The 17,241-nt window shown below is 50.8% G+C and overlaps 1 protein-coding gene across 1 annotated transcript in view; it reads left to right on the top strand.

The window, feature by feature from the left end:
- The window catches only part of TPST2 (tyrosylprotein sulfotransferase 2), a 42,724-nt gene extending 34,039 nt beyond the window's left edge, over nucleotides 1–8,685 (top strand). Inside the window, exons 5-7 of the mRNA XM_079151415.1 lie at nucleotides 3,798–3,848; nucleotides 6,387–6,435; nucleotides 8,211–8,685. Coding sequence (XP_079007541.1) covers nucleotides 3,798–3,848; nucleotides 6,387–6,428 — 93 coding nt within the window. The 3' untranslated portion in view covers nucleotides 6,429–6,435; nucleotides 8,211–8,685. The remainder of the gene's footprint in view (nucleotides 1–3,797; nucleotides 3,849–6,386; nucleotides 6,436–8,210) is intronic.
- The last annotated feature ends 8,556 nt before the right edge of the window (nucleotides 8,686–17,241 follow it).

Genomic DNA, 17,241 nt, shown 5'->3' with positions numbered 1-17,241 from the left:
TTGTATTTCCATTTTGGCTTGGGCTGCTGGGAAGCTCAAAACCAAAGGGTGAAGCCAGGCACGGTGGCTCAGTCCTCTAATCCCAGTGACTGGGGAGGCTGAGGCAGGAGGATTGCAAGTTCAAGGCCAGCCTCAGCCACTCAGCAAGACCCTGTCTCTAAATAAAAAATAAAAGTGCTGGGGGTGTGGCTCAGTGGTTAGGCACCCCTGGGTTCAATCCCCGTTCCAAAAAACAACCACCCAAACCCCAACTGGTAGCCCTTGCCGGCTCTGTGGCTCGACGCTGACGCACCTGTGTGCCCTTTTCCTCTTGTTTCTCTGCTCTTTGGGACCTTTCCTTTCCTGTTGCTCTGACTGACTGGCTGGCTCTGTAGCACTTCAAGCCTTTGTTGTCCCATAAGCTCTAGTGTTGATTTTTCAACACACAGGTGGTCAGAGCTGCTTAAATTCCTTTTTTTTTTTTTTGGCCCTACTGAGGATTCAGCCTCGGCCTTGCGCTTGCTAGGCGTGTGCTGTACCCCTGAACCGCTCTTCCAGTCCTTTTTTAAATTTTATATCGATTGGGTCTTGCTCAGTTGCCCAGGCTGGCCTTAAACTCCTTGCAATCCTCCAGCCTCAGCCTCCCAGGTACCTGGAACTACAGGTGCACCACCACGCCCAGCTTGCCCTCAAAGTAGGCTTCAAAGTCTCAACACTTGCTGATCTCTCTCTCTCCCTCTGTCTCTCTCTCTCCCGCTCCCTCTTTTTCTTTCCCCCTTTGGTACCAGGGATTAACCCCAGGGATGCTCAAAATATTTTACTTGCAGAAAGAATCTCAATGAATTGCTTAAGGCCTCACTAAGTTGCTGAGGCTGGCCTCGAACTTGCAGTCCTCCTGCCTCAGCCTCCCGAGCTGCTGCCGGTTCCCGGTGTGGCCCACCACACCTGGCTTAATTTCCGTTGGTAACAAGGGGCTGTTCACTGACACTCACCTGCACAGGCTCTGCCCTTGTGACCCAGGTGTAAACCCATCTCTGGGGCTCGTGCGCTCCTTCTCCCCCTGGCCTTCAGTTGACTTTGCAAAACAGTCACAGAGACGCTCAGAGATCCGGTGAACACAGCCAGCCTGCACTGGTGTGGGGGGCTTTCACCCCCGGACGTGGGGTTTTGTTATTATTTTCTTGTTATAAATATTTATTGATTTTTATTTTGTTTTGTTTTTGGATTTTTATCATATTACTCTTCTTTGATTATAAGTTATTTAAAGTCTACTTAGGTTTCTATGCACTTTCCATACACATGCTCTACTTCACAATAAAAACGTAACCACCAGAACATCAGACTGGGCTCCGCAAGTACATACTCGTAGATGCCAGTTGAACTAAAAATGGGCTGGGGTGCAGCTCAGCGGGGGGCCTTGCCCAGGGCTTCATCCCCAGCGCCGCAGAATGCACACGTACATCGCGTGAGGTGCCATTTTGCCAAAGTAGCAAGTATTGACTGAGTTATAAAGAAGAGTGTGGTGGTGATCTTGAAATTCAGACCCCCAGTGCTTCCCTAGAAATGGGGACTGGAGCCGGAGAAAGCAGCAGCTCCTCTGGGGTCTCTTTAAAAGGTGGAGTCCCTTGCTAGGTGCAGCGGCACATGCCTGTCATCCCAGCAGCTCGGGAGGCTGAGGCAGGAGGATTGAAGTTCAAAGCCAGCCTCAGCAACTTAGTGAGGCCCTAAGCAATTCATCGAGATTCTTTCTCTAAGTAAAATATTTTAAAAGGGCTGGGGAGGTGGCTCAGTGGTTAAGTGTCCCTGGGTTCAATCCCTGGTACGGGGTGCGGGGGATGAGACCCCTGGTCTGGCTTGACCCCGACTGTGTCAGAAGCCCCTGGAGGAGGCTGGACTTTGTGTACTTTATAAGATATAAATAACTCTAATGAGCACTGGTGGCTAAGATTAGCTCTGGGAGTTTTTCTGTTTTTTTAAAATACCGGATGTTCCTGGGTTTCTCCAGAAGTTGCTTTCCTGGGGTCTGCAAGTCCCCACAGGGGCCAGACACCCAGCGTATCTTCAGGGTGGTTTTGCCATGACGGTGAAGTTGAGTCCCCTCATGAACAGGGGCGTGTGAGGGAGCACGCCTCTGTTGTAGGGTATGTCATATTTTTAATATATCAGGTTAAATAAAAGACGTCACTAGCATTCATTCACTGCCTCTTATGTTTTAACCCCGTTAGTCCCAGGTTTTCAATTCTGCGAGCATAATGAGTATTCAAATGTGATTTTTTTTTTTTTTGGTACAGGGATTGAACTCAGGGCACTTGACCCCTGAGCCACCTCCCAGCCCTATTGTGTATTTTATTTAGAGACAGGGTCTCACTGAGTTGCTTAGCACCTTGCTTTTGCTGAGGCTGGCTTTGAACTCACGATCTTCCTGCCTCAGCCTCCCGAGCCGCTGGGATGCCAGGCATGCACCATCACACCAGCTTCAAATGTGATTCCAAAGTTCCCGTAAGTAGTACAGTTGGCGCTTACTCTAAGGTTTTGCAGGTGTTCCATATCTGAGACGGAACGGGTTCCTGTGGCCTCTGGAAAACTTCAGGTGGTGTCAGGCATGGCTGAGGAGGGAGAGTTACAAGTTCAGGGCCAGCCTGGGCAACACACCGAGACCTTGTCTCAAAATAAAAAGGGGTGGGCTGGGGATGTAGCTCAGTTTTTTGTTGTTTTTTTTTTTTTTTTTTGGGGGGGGGTGCTGAGGATTGAACCCAGGGCCTTGTGCTTACAAGGCAAGCATTCTACCGACTGAGCTATCTCCCCAGCCCCTGTAGCTCAGTTCATAGGGTGCTTGCCTGTCAAGCACAAGGCCCTGGGTTCAATTCCCTGCACTGCAAAAATAAATAAATAAATAGATAGATACATAGATAGATAAGCCGGGGATGGAGCTCGCTGGGCTTAGCCACAGTACAGAGAGGAGGAGGAGAAGGAAAATGTGAAGTTCCATAGTTGATTCACATTGTACTTCTTCCTCTCTTTTTTCTTTTGAGGCATAAATAAAGTACCATAAGATTCACTGATCATAGTGTACGACTGTTTTTAGTAGATTTATAAAGTTGTGTGCAGTACAGTTTTAGGACATCTCAGTCACCCCAAAACATCCCCTGTAGCCCCTTCACAGTTAACACCCACCCCCACCCCCAGCTGTAGGCAACCCCTGATCTACTTTTAGTCTCTGTAAATCACCGTCCCTAGGCCCTTCCTTAAAATAGAACCACACAGCCTGGGGCGGTGGCACACGCCTGTCATCCCAGCAGCTCGGGAGGCTGAGGCAGGAGGATGGTGAGTTCAAAGCCAGCCTCAGCAACAGCGAGGCCCTGAGCAACTCGGTGAGACCCTGTCTCTAAATAAAAATATTAAAAAGGGCTGGGGATGGGGCTCAGCAGTCGAGTGCCCCTGAGTTCAATCCCCGCTACCAAAAAAAAAAGAGTCCCTGGTCACTCGTTGCTCCCGGGGCTCCCCATGTCGGGTGTCACTGTGTGTCACCTGGCAACAGCACCCCTGCAGTGGGAGTTCCTCGAGACTGAGAGCTTGACCCGCTGGTCGTGATGTGCTGCCCATGCCTGGGATAGAGGGTCTCAGTGACCGTGGAGGAGCAGACGGATGGAGCGGGGAAGGAGGGGCAGGAGTAGAGAGGGAGGGCACATTGATCGGTGGGCGGATGGACGCTGGGGATGATGGGCAGAGGGTGGACGGGTGGACGGGGTGACGCGCCAGGTCACCAGATGGTGTTCTCTGGTCATTCACACCGTGGTGACATTTTCTTCTCTTCCTAGGTCTTGAAAGGGGACTATAAAACACCAGCCAATCTGAAGGGACATTTTCAGGTCAGAAACCCCAAGGGGCATTCCGAGTTGTTTTCCCTGGCAGTGCCACTAGCGCGATGTCTACCTGTGGACGCGTCACTGCTCCACGCTGACATTTCCCCATCACAAACCTGGGGGGTCGGCCGAGGGCCTGACCAGCTGGGGCCCATCAGCAGCCCTCCCCGTCCTGCCACCCCCGTCTCCTGGGGTGAGTGCAGCTGTCGGGTCTGGGACCTGCTGGTGGGCGTTTCAAACGGCCCGGGGGTCCCCAGCCATGCCCCCTCCCAAGGGGGGAGGGGTGCGGGGGTCCCGGAGGCACGTGTGCGCGCGAACGCAGACAGGCCACTCCCGCAGCCCCACGGGTCCCATGACCGTTCCCCAAGCCCGCAGGACGTGTCCGCGGGGTGGCCCGTGCGCCCTGTAACTGTGGGTAAGGGACAGGCCTCGGCACACGCGGGGACGGTGGCCAGCACTGGAGGTGCTGGTGTGGAAAGCCGCGCCTCTTTGACCCCTGTTAACCTCAGTCTCTCCAGGTGTGGCTTGGTGTCACCCGGGGGTCTTAAGAACCCAGTGGGGTTGACAGCTCTTTACCCGTCCGCTCGGGCTGCCCTGGTCTGCACGAAGTCCAGTTGTCGTAAACCCGTGTTTGACTCGAGGCCTCCGTGATCTCAGAATCGCAGAATGCACACAGCATAGGGCGGAGCTCCTCGCTAGCCTGTGGGGTTTTGCCACCAGGATCGCTTTGTTATGTGAAATGCACTTAGCAACTCAGAAAGCCTGGGAAATCTTAGCTTTTGAGTCCCCAAGTACCGCTCAAATCTTAACAGTGCGTCAGATACAGAGCGCAGCGTTTGATTGACGTTTCGACTGAGACCATCAGAGGCCGGGCTGGGGTTGTGGCTCAGTGGTAGAGGCTCGCCTAGCACGTGTGAGGCCCACATGTAAATAGATAAAAATAAAGGTCCACCAACAATTAAAAAAAAAAAAAAAAAAAAAAAAAAACACTAAAATTTTTTTTTTAAACAATTGAAAAAAATTAAGAAAGAAAAAAATACCAGCTGCCTAAAAGGGAGATGTAAGCGATTTGGAGTGTGTGCCAAACAAAGGCGTCTCGTTAGCCACTAACTGCGCCTTCCTGCAGAATCTCAGGCTTATAATTTATTGATGAAAATAACTCCTCTTAGATGAAGGAGTGTTGCTAAAATTAGTAGTTTTCATTTGTGTGTGTGTTTTATTTAATTGGGCAAAATAAAGAATAGCCCGCCCAATGGCGGTCCCCATTTCAATTATCAAATGAATGAGTCTGAGCACCCTGGGGGGACCACCACAGCCTGAGCACTTCCTGGGTGTTTGGGGACGGGGTCTGCACCCACTCTGTGAGAGTCACAGATCCAAACTTGCTACGGCTACAAAATGTGGCCAAAATCAGCTCTTTTTTTTTTTTTTTCCCCAGTGCTGGGCATTTGAACCCCGGGCCTTGTGCTTGTGAGGCAAGCACTCTGCCAAGTGAGCTATATCCCCAGCCCCCATGTGCTATTTCTTTTAAACTAAAAAATGAAGTGAGCCTGTAATCCTGGCATCTTGGGAGGCTGAGGCAGGAGGATCGCAAGTTGGAGGCCAGCCTCAGCAACTTAGCAAGGCCCTAAGACCCTGTCTCTAAATAAAAATAAAAAGGGCTAGGGATGTGGCTCAGAGTTAAAAAGCACCTCTGGATTAAATAGCCAGTACCAAGAAAAAAAAAAAAAAAAAAGAAGAAGAAGAAGGAAAAGCAAGAACGAGGAACAGAAGCAGAGGTAGGGGGTCACCCCAGCCTGAATCTCCCCATCTTTGTAGCTGCTTAAGCTGGAGACGCTCTGCTCACCTGCTTAAGCAGTTGCTTGGGTCAGTTGCAACCCCTTTGTGTGGGAGCCGAGCCTGTTCATCAGGAAGGTCACAACTCAGGAACAGCCAGAGGGAAGCCGTCCACAGGGGGAGGTGGCAGGCCACCAAGCTTCCAGGCTGCTGTCAGTCACCAGCTAGGAAGCCCCAGACCTGTCACGGGTTGTGGAGGCGATTCCCTTACCTGGGCTGGGTTGATAAAACCATTGGCCCGGGTGATGAACTGGTCTCCTGCCCTTTGACCTCCCGGGAGCCGGATCCGCTGAGCGTCCCAGCCCCTGATCCTGCTGGTCTCTCTGGTGACCACCCTCAGGCTGAAGCCTTCTGGGGACCCAGCCACCAGGCGTCCATTAGCATAAAAAAGACCCTCTTGTTATACAGGAGATAGACCCTAAGCAGTGTGCCAGGGACGAGGAACAGGGACAAAGACCCATACTTACTACCCCCAGGGCAGATGTCCTTTGGCAGAGCCCCTTGCCCCTGGTGTTTCCTGGGCTTGGCATTGTCCTACATATGTGTGTGTCTGAGGGGCTGTCCCCTGCCAGAGAGTACCCTGTGCTCCGCAAGGACAGGATTGTGTCCCTAACAAGCCCTGGCCCCTAGTCACTCAGTGTGTGTGTGTGTGTGTGTGTTACACACCTCACAGTGGCCTGACCCCGCTCTGCCCGTTGTCTCCCCCAGGTGAACCAGAACAGCACCTCCGCCCACCTGGGAAGCTCGTGATTTCCAGGTAGGCCTGCCCGCTTCCTGGGGCTCCTGCAGCTGCTGAGAGCGGGAGCCACCGTCCCGAAATGCCTGTCCTTCCAGATCCTCCCTGGGGAGCAGTGTCCACTCAGGTGGGCTGACCCAGCCCATCCAGGTTTCCATGGTGATGGGCGAGGGGAGCTATTTATAGAAGGGAGGCTTGGTCTCAGCTCTGGATGGGGGTAGGGAGCCATGCTGAACCGACCAGAAGGTTCGCCAGCCCTGAGGAGGGCTAGGAAGGACCACTGGATGGGGCTTCTGGAACCATTTCCGCACAAAACGCCGCCTGTCGACTTCCAGAAACAGCATCAGGTTTGGCCCAAAGCAATTAATGACCTGATAATAGTCACAAGCAGCTCTGCTCTCAGAACAACACCCAAGGCATTGGGCCAGGTACATCTTCGTGTTCCTCATTGAACCCTCAGTGTCCCCAGGAGGCAGGGGACACAGTTCTGCCATTTGACTAAGGAGAAAACCAAAGCACAGAGAGGGCCTTTGACTTACCCAAGGCCTCACAGCCACCAAATGGTCACCCGTCCATATCTTGCTAAGGGGTAGGGAAAGGGGTTTTGAACTTGGAAATTCCGGCACGTAAGAATTCCAGGTTTAAGGTCCATCTGCCTCCTTTTCATATCTGGAGAGTGAGGGTTCATCGACACCCACGGGAGCTGGCCCAGGTGGCAGTGCTCAGACCTGGGCCTGGAGTTAAGGCTCCAGCAAGTGAGCTGGCTCCCTGACACCCCCAGGGTGGCAAAGGAAAGCGAGAGGAACCCCAGAGAACAGGCCAATTTTTACTCTCCTTTATTATTATTTTTAACAGTGTTAGGTAAGTGCTTTACCACTGAGCTGCACCCCCAGTCCTCCCTGTTACTTTAAATGGAAGCAGAGCTTCTAGCCTGGGCCTGTTTTTACTATCCTTCTCTTACTTTTAAATAATCAGAATATTTATGAGTTTGTCTTTGAGGCTACTTCGCACCAGCCTGCCAGGCTGGGGACTTCAGGGCTCTGACATCCATCCCCAGGTGTCCTATCTCGAGTTCTGCTGAGATCCCAGAGTTTAATTCCACAGAAAAGAACCCTCCCATGGAAAACAGCTCCCCTCCATGCTTTCCCTAGCTCTTTTCCTCTTTGCTAATTTTCTGTAAATTCATTAGTAGAATTGCCATCCTTTTTTACAAAACCAGGTTTATTCTTTAATTTGCTGTTAAATGAGATGCTATGTGCACAGGGCAGTAGCTAATCCCAGGCAGAGTTCACCTTGAACAAATGCTCATCATTCCCCGGCCTCTTCATGTCCCATAATCGCTGCCATTTGGTCTTTATAAATAAGAAAAAGAGCCAGGCGTGATGGCGCATGCCCATCGTCCCAGCAGCTCCGGAGGCTGAGGCAGGAGGATTGTGAGCTCCAGGCCAGCCTCAGCAACTTAGCAAGACCCTGTCTTTAAACAAAATTTATTTAAAAAAGGGCTAGGAAGGCGGCTTAGTGGTTAAAGCACCCTGGGGTTCAATCCCCGGTACCAAATAAATAAGTAAGAAAAGTGGATCTTGGAGGTCAGATGGGTGTGGGTTGGGACGCGGGTGAGAACCCACAAACCCACAGAATGGTTTAGTATCCTGTCCTGCCAGCTGGGATGCGAGTGTAAGCCCTGGCACGCTCACACCTGCGGATGAAGACCGCGCATTCCGCACTCGGCATTTGTAAATATAAAATCTCGATTTCAGAGTTGTTAACTCTGGACTCAACTCGGTCTTCCCTTTCAGATCTCTGCAAATGGCTATGTTGCCAAGAAAAGAAGCAGCCGCATCCGAGTGGAAATCGGACCTCTAATCCAAGCATATTGCTTGCTGTATCAGTCACCAAAACAGGACCCTCATGAGAATGTATTTGCATATGTTTGCAAAAAAAACGGGATCATTCCAGCCGCCTCCCGCCCTCCCTGGACGTCCAGAGCCCAGTGTGGGCGTGGTCCGGCTTTTGGAACTTAGGTGTTTTATATTTTCCCCCTTTTTTAGAGAAATGGATCTGCCGTCGTCCTCCGTCATTTGCAGGACGGCTTGGTGGCTTTGTTGGCTGGGACAAGGTCCACAATCTGTGCCTCTTCCTTTGGACTCTGACTTTGAATTCAAAGAATCTATTTAAGAATTTAATATATGAGGCTTTCTTTGATTTCTCCCCACCTCGCCTCCGTTTAACAGAGAAAAAGAATTATTTGAATAAAGTGAACAGAGTCTCCTTCGTCGCTGTCCTACTTCCCTGAGTGAATAGGTTTTGTGCCCAGGTCGAGTTGTCACGTGATTGGTGACAAGCAGACACCAGAGGACACGTCCGCACAAGGCACGGCTGTATCCCCATGTCCAGGTGCCCCGAGACCAGGCTCAGGGCTAGTGATTTGCGGGGACTCAGAGAAACTGTCCTGTTCGTGGTTGTTACTGTGACACTAGAGGAGCTCTGGGGAAAGGGAAAGGCCACGGAGCAGAGGCCAGGCTGCGCGTCTCCTCCCTGAGAGTCCTGGCAGGCCACCTGCTTCATTGTCCCTGTAGGGACGCTTGACAGCAGGGAGCATTGCAGTCAGGGCACTCGCCCAGAGAGGGGACAGAGGACAGTGGCGGGAACCCAAGGTCAAGGGAATCATTCTGTAAAAGGGACCCACTAGGCTGATCCCCACATGCTTTCTTCTCCAAGAAGCAATTCACCTGCAGCCCTGTCTGGCCTAAGTGATAGGATGATGTCACAGACTCCCGTTATCTGCAGGAGAAATGCATGCCAGGGTACCCTGAAGGGGGAGGAGGACTTTTGTGTCCCTATTCACAGAGCAGATCCCCGAAACTCGGAAAGATAAGGATAATTCCTCCTAGCAATAAAAGTCTGTAAGAATTTATGGTTAAGAATCCAATTAGAAGCTGGGCATGCTGGCTTATGCCTGTGATCCCAGCAACTCAGGAGACTGAAGCAGGAGGATCGCAATTTGGAGGCCAGCCTCAGCAACTTAGCAAGACCCTGTTTCAAAATAAAAAGCCCTTGGGTTCAATCCCTGGTAGCAGAATAAATAAATAAATAAAAATCCAATTAGAATTGATCAGCATGAGCCAAAATGACCTAGAGTTGTCATGGTGGAAGGGACTTGAAAGTCTGATGTCATCTTGCCGTCAGTCAAGAGTCCAAAGGTGGGCCTGGGTGGGACTCCCTGGAAACTTCTCTGGGATCCCCAAGAAAACTGGAAAGCAGGAGAGGCACGCTGTCCCTCTCCTCTCCAAGAGGACCCCCCTCTCCCTTGAGTGTCCCCCTGTTTCCCTGTCCCTTCAGTCCACTCCTGCCGGTCACTCTGAGTCACGTGTCTGAAATCTTTCTAACGCGACTGCAAGAACTGTGATTTGACTGGTGCTGCCTCTGTTTCCAGAAGGCCCCAGCCAGGAACAACAGGAGTCCCGGAGTCTGGGCTCCCGACTGAGTTGAAGTACCGGCTGAGGCCAATGAGCACACCTGGGCGGGACGAGACCTCTCACCTGTCCAAGCCCAGAGGAGGGACTGAGCCACAAGAAAGCAAAAAGCAAGGCTCTGGGGACGTCTTGCAAGATCAGGAGCCTGGTGGTCAGGGCCCCCCAGTGTGGGTACAGCCGTGTGTTTTACCCCTGGAGTGCAAGACCCCTCCGGGTTCCTCATGGCTGAGTGCTCTGGGGCCCAGGTTTACTGTCTCCTGCTGGGCTGTTTAAAGAAACATACCTTCAGTTGTCCCCACCTCCCTTCTGTGGTGGCGGGAAGGCCCTTGGTCCGGTGCCTTGTGGCGCACACTGTTGATCTGTCACTCAGGTTCCCCTTCCTTCTCCCCTCCTGTCCGTCAAGGGGCTGTGGATTTTTACCCTCTGCTTCAGCTGCGTGCAACTTTTTGTTCTGCCCTCCGTCCCTGATGCCCTTGTCACGTCCCAAACCCGTTCACATTGAAAGCGAGACACTCGATTCTGGAAACGGGCCCTGGACTTGCTGTTCCTCACAGAAGCCAGTGCCTGCTCTCACCCCTACTGTGGCGCTGTCCCTGTCCTGATAGGAGCCAGGGTCACCGTCTCTGCCATCAGCGAATTTGAAGATTGGGGTGAGCTGGAGACTATCACGCTAAGTGAAAGAAGCCAACCCCCCAAAGCCAACCGACTGTTCTCTCTGATGTGCAGATGCTGACACAATAAAGGGGGGACAGATGAACCGGACGTGTCTCTCCTACGTGCACATATTGTGACCAAAAGCTGGGTCCTTGTGCCAGTTTTGAGAAAAAGGAAAAAGTTGTTTTATTGCTTTGCTAGCAAAGGAGAAGCGCAGGGGACTCCTGTCCCAGAGGCCGTGAACCTGCCCATCCGGAGGAGCAGGGAGATTTTAAAGGAGCTCTTCGAAGGCTCCATTCCGGTGTTCCCTGACAGTGGGCCCGGGGCCCTGATGGTGTGTTAGGACTCACTTGTTAATTTGGGAGATAGTGCTGCCAACAGCGAGTAAGAGAGGAATCAAGTTTGGTTCCAACCGGTGGATTTTATTCATGCAGTGCACACTCCACCTAACGTTCCTAAGAATAGCCAGTCACAAGTACATTGAAGATTCGCTCCCTCGTTCACCTAGAGTCCAACCCCATGGACTTACTCCATGCAACGTCTCGTAGCCAAGAAGTCAGGCAGCAAGACTGCGGGGACTCTTCTCAGCCGTACCTCTCTCTCTCAGCTCCTCGGATGTCTTCAGATGTCCTCGGGTGTCCCATAAGCCAGAGGCTGGGTGGCAGTTGTCGCCGCGGGAGAGGTGGTCAGTCATCTGGCCTCGGTGACAATGGCCGATCGGCAATCAGTGATGGAGTGGACAGCAGCCGGGGCAGTCAAGAGACAGAGACGTGGAGTCCTCTGGTCACAGTGCTGCTGACAGTTTGCTGCAGACGTCTGGGGCTTTAAGTAGAGATCTCCAGCCCAGTCACACTCTGGTCTTCATTGATAAAGACCAGAACACGACTAGACACGGAGCCCCCACTCAAGTCATAGATAAAGGCTCATCTCGGCGTTGCTCAGGAGTGTCATCCTGCCACACGGCAAGTTTGTCACCCGGCACCTTTATTTTAGTTTTACAAGTTCAGGCAAACGCCAAATACAGCTTATTATCACTTCATAACACACAACTCTAGCAATTCCTGTGATGCCTCGTCTCGTTGCGGACAGTCACTTCCTGGATCCTCTGACAGACAGCTCCTTCCAGGGGAGCTCAGACGGCTCAGCGTAATCAGGTTCCTCACCCCCAGGTTAGGGAGGGAGAGAGGGAGGGGAGGAAAAGGAAAACGGGTTCCTTTTAAAAATAAGCCTCAGAGGTGACACGGACCACTGTCACCACCTGGTCACACAACCCCTGTAACACGGTGGCCAACCAGAAGATGAGGCCTGACACTCCAGGGTGCGCACCCCGTCAGAATGCACCCTACTGTCGGCACGGGGAGCACAGGACAGGCAGGCTCAGCGGGTTCAGAGAGGCCTTGCTTCCCTCATGGACTTGGGCACCACTGGGGCCCACTTTCCAGATGGGAAAACGGCCCCCAGCTACAGAGGGACGTTGGTCTTACGGGGTTTTACACTGGGAGCTGTGTGTGTGCAGGCTTGACTCGTTGAACGGGGGCTCCTTGTACAGGTTAAGACTTGAATTGAGGAAGGTGGTTGCAAAAAGGTGGAAACTCAGTGTCGTCTGGGTTGATGAGCCTCCAGGTCCCAGGGCTGAGTACTCAGATCTCGCCCACTGGTGTTCGCTGTGATTCGGTTCAGGACTAATTAGCCCTGGGGGAAGGCCATGGTTTGGAGACCACATCCAGTATCCGCCCCTTTCTTTCCCCAGGGCCCATTCTTCCTTGGCTAGTTTCCCACCCCTCCTCCGGGGCCACCCCTCTCTCCATTTTTCTTTGGGGGCTACGTGGCAGGGATATTATCCTGCACAACTCTTCAGGTATAACTAATAAGAGCAAATAAAATCACTGGCATGGGCAAAGGGAAGGGCTAGAGCTCAAAGTGGCTACGACTGGGTGTTCATATCCCAGTTAAGGTTAAACCCGATATTCTGGAAATGGACCCTGGGACTTTCTATTTCTCCTAAGCGCCGCCTGCCCCTGCTTTTGCTTTTGTACCTTTCAGGTTCATTTTTGCCTGCGCCCTTTGGTACTGCCATCCATCCTAGCTAACCTGACCTTCTGAGGGGGAAGTCGCCCAGGGTCATGGATGATCCCCTTCTTAGCAGTCCAGGTGGCCGTCCAGGGGATCAGGGGCACCTGGTCAGGTCCCTTCCGGCTGGGATGGGGCTCATCTTCTTTCCAGGTCTTGATAAAGTCAAGTCTCCCAAATGGACGTGATGAACTACAGCCTCCAGAAGGGGAGTCTGAGCAGCAGTCCATAATAATCAGACCCGCAGAAGAAAAGGGGCACCCGGGGGCCTCAGTTGGATCAGAACGAGCCCGCGACCCCGGCAGAGCTTTCTGTGAGGTTTATCGGGCACTCCTATATAAAAACCCCTCCTTCATAGCTGACAGTCTTACTGACTTTCGGGAAGACTGACAAACATCAGTAAAAGGACCGCTGTCTTATCGTTTTTATCTTTTTTGGGGGGTCAGGGATTGAACTCAGGGGTGCTCAGCCACTGAGCCACCTCCCCAGCCCTGTTTTGTATTTTATTTAGAGACAGGATCTCACTGAGTTGCTCAGGGCCTCGCTGTTGCTGTCTTTGAACTCCCGATCCTCCTGCCTCAGCCTCCCCAGTCACTGGGACAACAGGCGTGGCCATTGCACCCGGCTTCATCTTATCCCGTAAATGTCCGGGTACTGCTGTGTTTTGGTCCTACTCTCCTGCCAGGTGTTGAAGTCCCAGTTGGTCAAAACCGACCTTTTTCCTCTCTCCACTGTTGGAGTCTGCTGAGATTGTCAGGGATCACTCTTGGGAACTCTTTACAACAAAAATCTTACCTTTTGAACAGAACTGAAAGTATTTTATTTCTGGATCTGATCTTGGCCCCTTTAAAAAAATATCATTCTACAAAGATCTCACGTTATTTCCTGAGTGTCTGAGCGTCAGCTAGCAACACAGCGTCACATGGGAAACAGGAGAGCGCTCATCTTCCTTTTTGTGGAAAAGGTGGCAGAATGCTTTCACAGCCCACGTTGCCGACCTTTGAACAAATTGAGCTGTTCTTCTTACCTCCCAAAAATACATTTAAATTCCCATCCCAGAGTAAAGAGTAACAGAATTTTATATGTAACTTATTCACAACAGATTACCTTTATCCAGTCATAAAACATTAAATGACATAAATAAATACCAACCAATGCTGGACACGGTGGCCACCCCAGCAGCTCAGGAGGCTGAGGCAGGAGGATTGCGAGTTCAAAGCCAGCCTCAGCAACAGCGAGGCCCTAAGCAACTCGGTGAGACCCTGTCTCTAAATAAAATACAAAATAGGGCTGGGGAGGTGGCTCAGTGGTCGAGTGCCCCTGAGTTCAATCCCCAGTACCCCAAAATGAATAAATACCAACTGAATTTGTTACTTTTATAGAAATCTGAAGGTGATTATTGCTACAGATAATTTTAGTTTGGAGGATACCAACCCGGTAAAGTGCTCTCCTGAGCTTTCTATTTTAAAAGGCTTGTATACTTGAACATGAATGCATCTAATATACAAAGAAGTCAGTGATGTGTCACAATTCACAGACGTCCTTGTGTTAACTCAGTTTAACTTTTGAATGAAAATTGAGAAAGCATAGTGTACGGTAACAATAATCCCAGGTCTGCGTGGGTTAGCAGAACTAGCGATCATCAAAGGAGAGCCTTAAATCTCTTATACCTCGAGGAAACGGTGTTAGTGATCGGAAATAGACTTAGTCAAAGCAAACAGGTGTTCAAGTGGTAGTGTGGCCCTTCTGTGTCAGACACAATGTATAAAAGAGAGCACTTATTGGTCATCTTGCAGGTAAAGGCATATAAACTTTCATTTTACAAAGTTTTGCCTAACACTTAGACAAGGCTTATATAAATCTAGTTCTCAGATATATACGTAGATCTAGTCACGTATATGTAGGGTGTCGACTATATTATCACTTAAATAACAGTTGTTTATGTAAACAGTTAAATGAAGTAATCATTTAAAAGACTTTAAAACAAATACAAACTCTCAGTCCTTTAAGAGTTAGCTTCTCCGCTGGGGGCAGTGACACACGCCTGTCATCCCCGCGGAGGCTGAGGCAGGAGGATCACAAGTTCAAAGCCAGCCTCATCAATTTAGCGAGGCCCTAAGCAACTTGACGAGACTCTGTCTCTAAATAAAATGCAAAATCGGGCTGGGGATGTGGCTCAGTGGTCGAGTCCCCCTGTGTCAATCCCAGATACCCAGAAGTCACAGAGCAGAGCAGTAAGGGCTCCATTCAAAGCACAAAGTGGAGCAGTTACCGTTCTGGCCGCCGTTCACAGCTGTTAGGAGAATTCCAGCCTTGGAGACACGGGGCAGGCGCAGAACTGCCCGGGAAAACATGAAGAGCAAAGGAAAAGAGAAGCAGAGGAGAGAAAGGAACAGAGTCTGTGTCCAGACCCCAGGTGGCAGGACTAGGTTGTCTGCTGAAAACGCCAGTCTCAGAATCCACTCCCAGTCCACTTTCCTTGATTCATGAACATGTTGTCACAAAATAATCAGAAGAATTCATAGTAAAACCCAGGAGGTCCCCTTAGTACTTCTCTCGACATCCCTTTCCTAATGCCAGCCCTTTCCTGCTAGAACACAGTATTCCAGAGTGTGCGTGTGAATCTCCATGCAGGTAAGCATAGTCCTCTGTAACCACAGGGTCCACATCTGCAGATTCAGCCAACCGGGATCAAACACACTTGGCAGAAAAAGTCACATCTGTGCTGAGCGTGCACAGACTTTCTTTCTGGTCATTATTCCCTGAACAATACAGAATGACAGCTGTTTATACAGCATTTACACTGCATTGGGTATTATAAGTCACCTAGAGATGATTTAAAGTCTATGGGAAGACTGGGGGTGCAGCTCTGAGGGAGAGCCCTTTGTAGCATGCACAAGGCCCTGGGTTGGATCCCCAGCACCTCCAAACTGTTTGCAAATGCTACACCATGTCATACAAGAGACTTGCGCATGTGCAGATTTTGGTTATGGGGTGTCCTGCAACCAATCCAAGATACCCAGGGATGACTATTTATGTTTAAAAATATATAATTTTAATGACGCATAAAATATCACTGGTTAGACTCTTCTAAAATGGACTTTGACAAACCACACACCGATTTTCCAGTGTGAATGCAGCAGAGCGGACCCCACCTCCTATGACAGTGGCCTGTATTCTAGAGCCACTTTTTTCCTCTCTTTCTCTTCTCTCTCTCTCTCTTTTCCCCACTTTGGTACTGCAGATTGAACCCAGGGGCACTGAGCCCCAGCCCCAGCCCTTTTTTATACTTTACTTAGAGACAGGGTCTTGCTGAGTTGCTTAGGGCCTCACTAAGTTGTTGAGGCTGGCCTCAAATTTGTGATCCTCCTGCCCCAGCCTCCCGAGCTGCTGGGATGACAGGTGTGTGCCACCCTAGCTGACATTAATTTTTTGACAGACTCCACATGTGTACCCTGATTGGGGCAGAAATTTGACCACACCATGAAACTGGAGCCTCGTCCCTAAGCTCTCCTTGGTGGTTCCTTGGGGCAATGAGCCAGTCATCCCTTGTGCCCTGGACCCTCCACTGTCCAGTGAGGATACCGAGCACTGTCTCTTCTGATTCTTTAACCTGCTGTAGGTGGAAACCTTGTACTCGGTACTTCACTTTTGATCGGCTTTGGTGTCAGAGAGAAAGGAGGTCACACCTTGGCCATGCCGTTTACCAGCTGTGTGACCGAGGGCACTCTGTACCTGGTCATGGAGGTTACATGCCCATGCTATACCATTTTACAGAAGGGATTGGATTTGCGGATTTGGGTATCCAGGGGGATTCTGGAACCAGTCCACCCCTGGGAAGGTTGGAACTCACTTCTCTAACCTCCGCTTTCCTCTTCTGTAAAATGGGGACATTGGGTGAGGACTCTGCTGTCCTCAAAAGATGAGACATCCAGAAGGAGGCCACGCTTTAGTCAGGTTTTTTTTTTTTTTTTTTTTTTTTTTAAGTGACCATGTTAGGGTCCCATTCCAACTAATCCCCGGAGAGTCAAAGTGAACACACGGTAGTGCAGGGCACATGACGAGGTTTTATTAAAGCAAGCTCGAGCCTGGACCGCAACTCTTACGGCCCGACCAGCGGGACGGAAGACACATACACGTCAGAGGTTCATGAAGCAGCTTCCCCTTTATTCAGAAAACACCCTCAATATATAAGCAGTCTCATGCATAAGCAATTGTAACCAGATATGTCCATCCAATCCTGTTAAAGGTCAAGCAGTCACTCGCTGGAGCATACATGTAAAAAGTTTATCTGTCCACGCGCTAGGCGGCTGAACTGATTATAATACAGCCAATTGTAAACGCTTCCTGCCTCTCTCCAGGCATAATCAGGACGCCGTTTGCTCTCTGCCAGTCGCCATCTTTAGATGCACGTGGCATAACCCTGGGCCCCGGGTTGTGTGCCTGCCACATGCAACCAGCCCCTCAGACCGATACAATGGCTGGGTGGAGGGAGCGGCCCCGAGGGGCGAGAAAGCGCTCTATTTAAGAGCTTTTTCCAGCATTCACACACACGGACCTGTACATTATTGGTTAAAATTCACACAGCTAAATATTTGTCCTCTTTTGGCTTGGCCCCTCCACTTTATTT

Source organism: Sciurus vulgaris (genome assembly GCF_902686455.1).
Source record: "Sciurus vulgaris genome assembly, chromosome: 8".
Taxonomy (NCBI): domain Eukaryota; kingdom Metazoa; phylum Chordata; class Mammalia; order Rodentia; family Sciuridae; genus Sciurus; species Sciurus vulgaris.
Note: the sequence above shows the minus strand (reverse complement) of the source record. Positions and strands in the feature narration are given on the sequence as shown.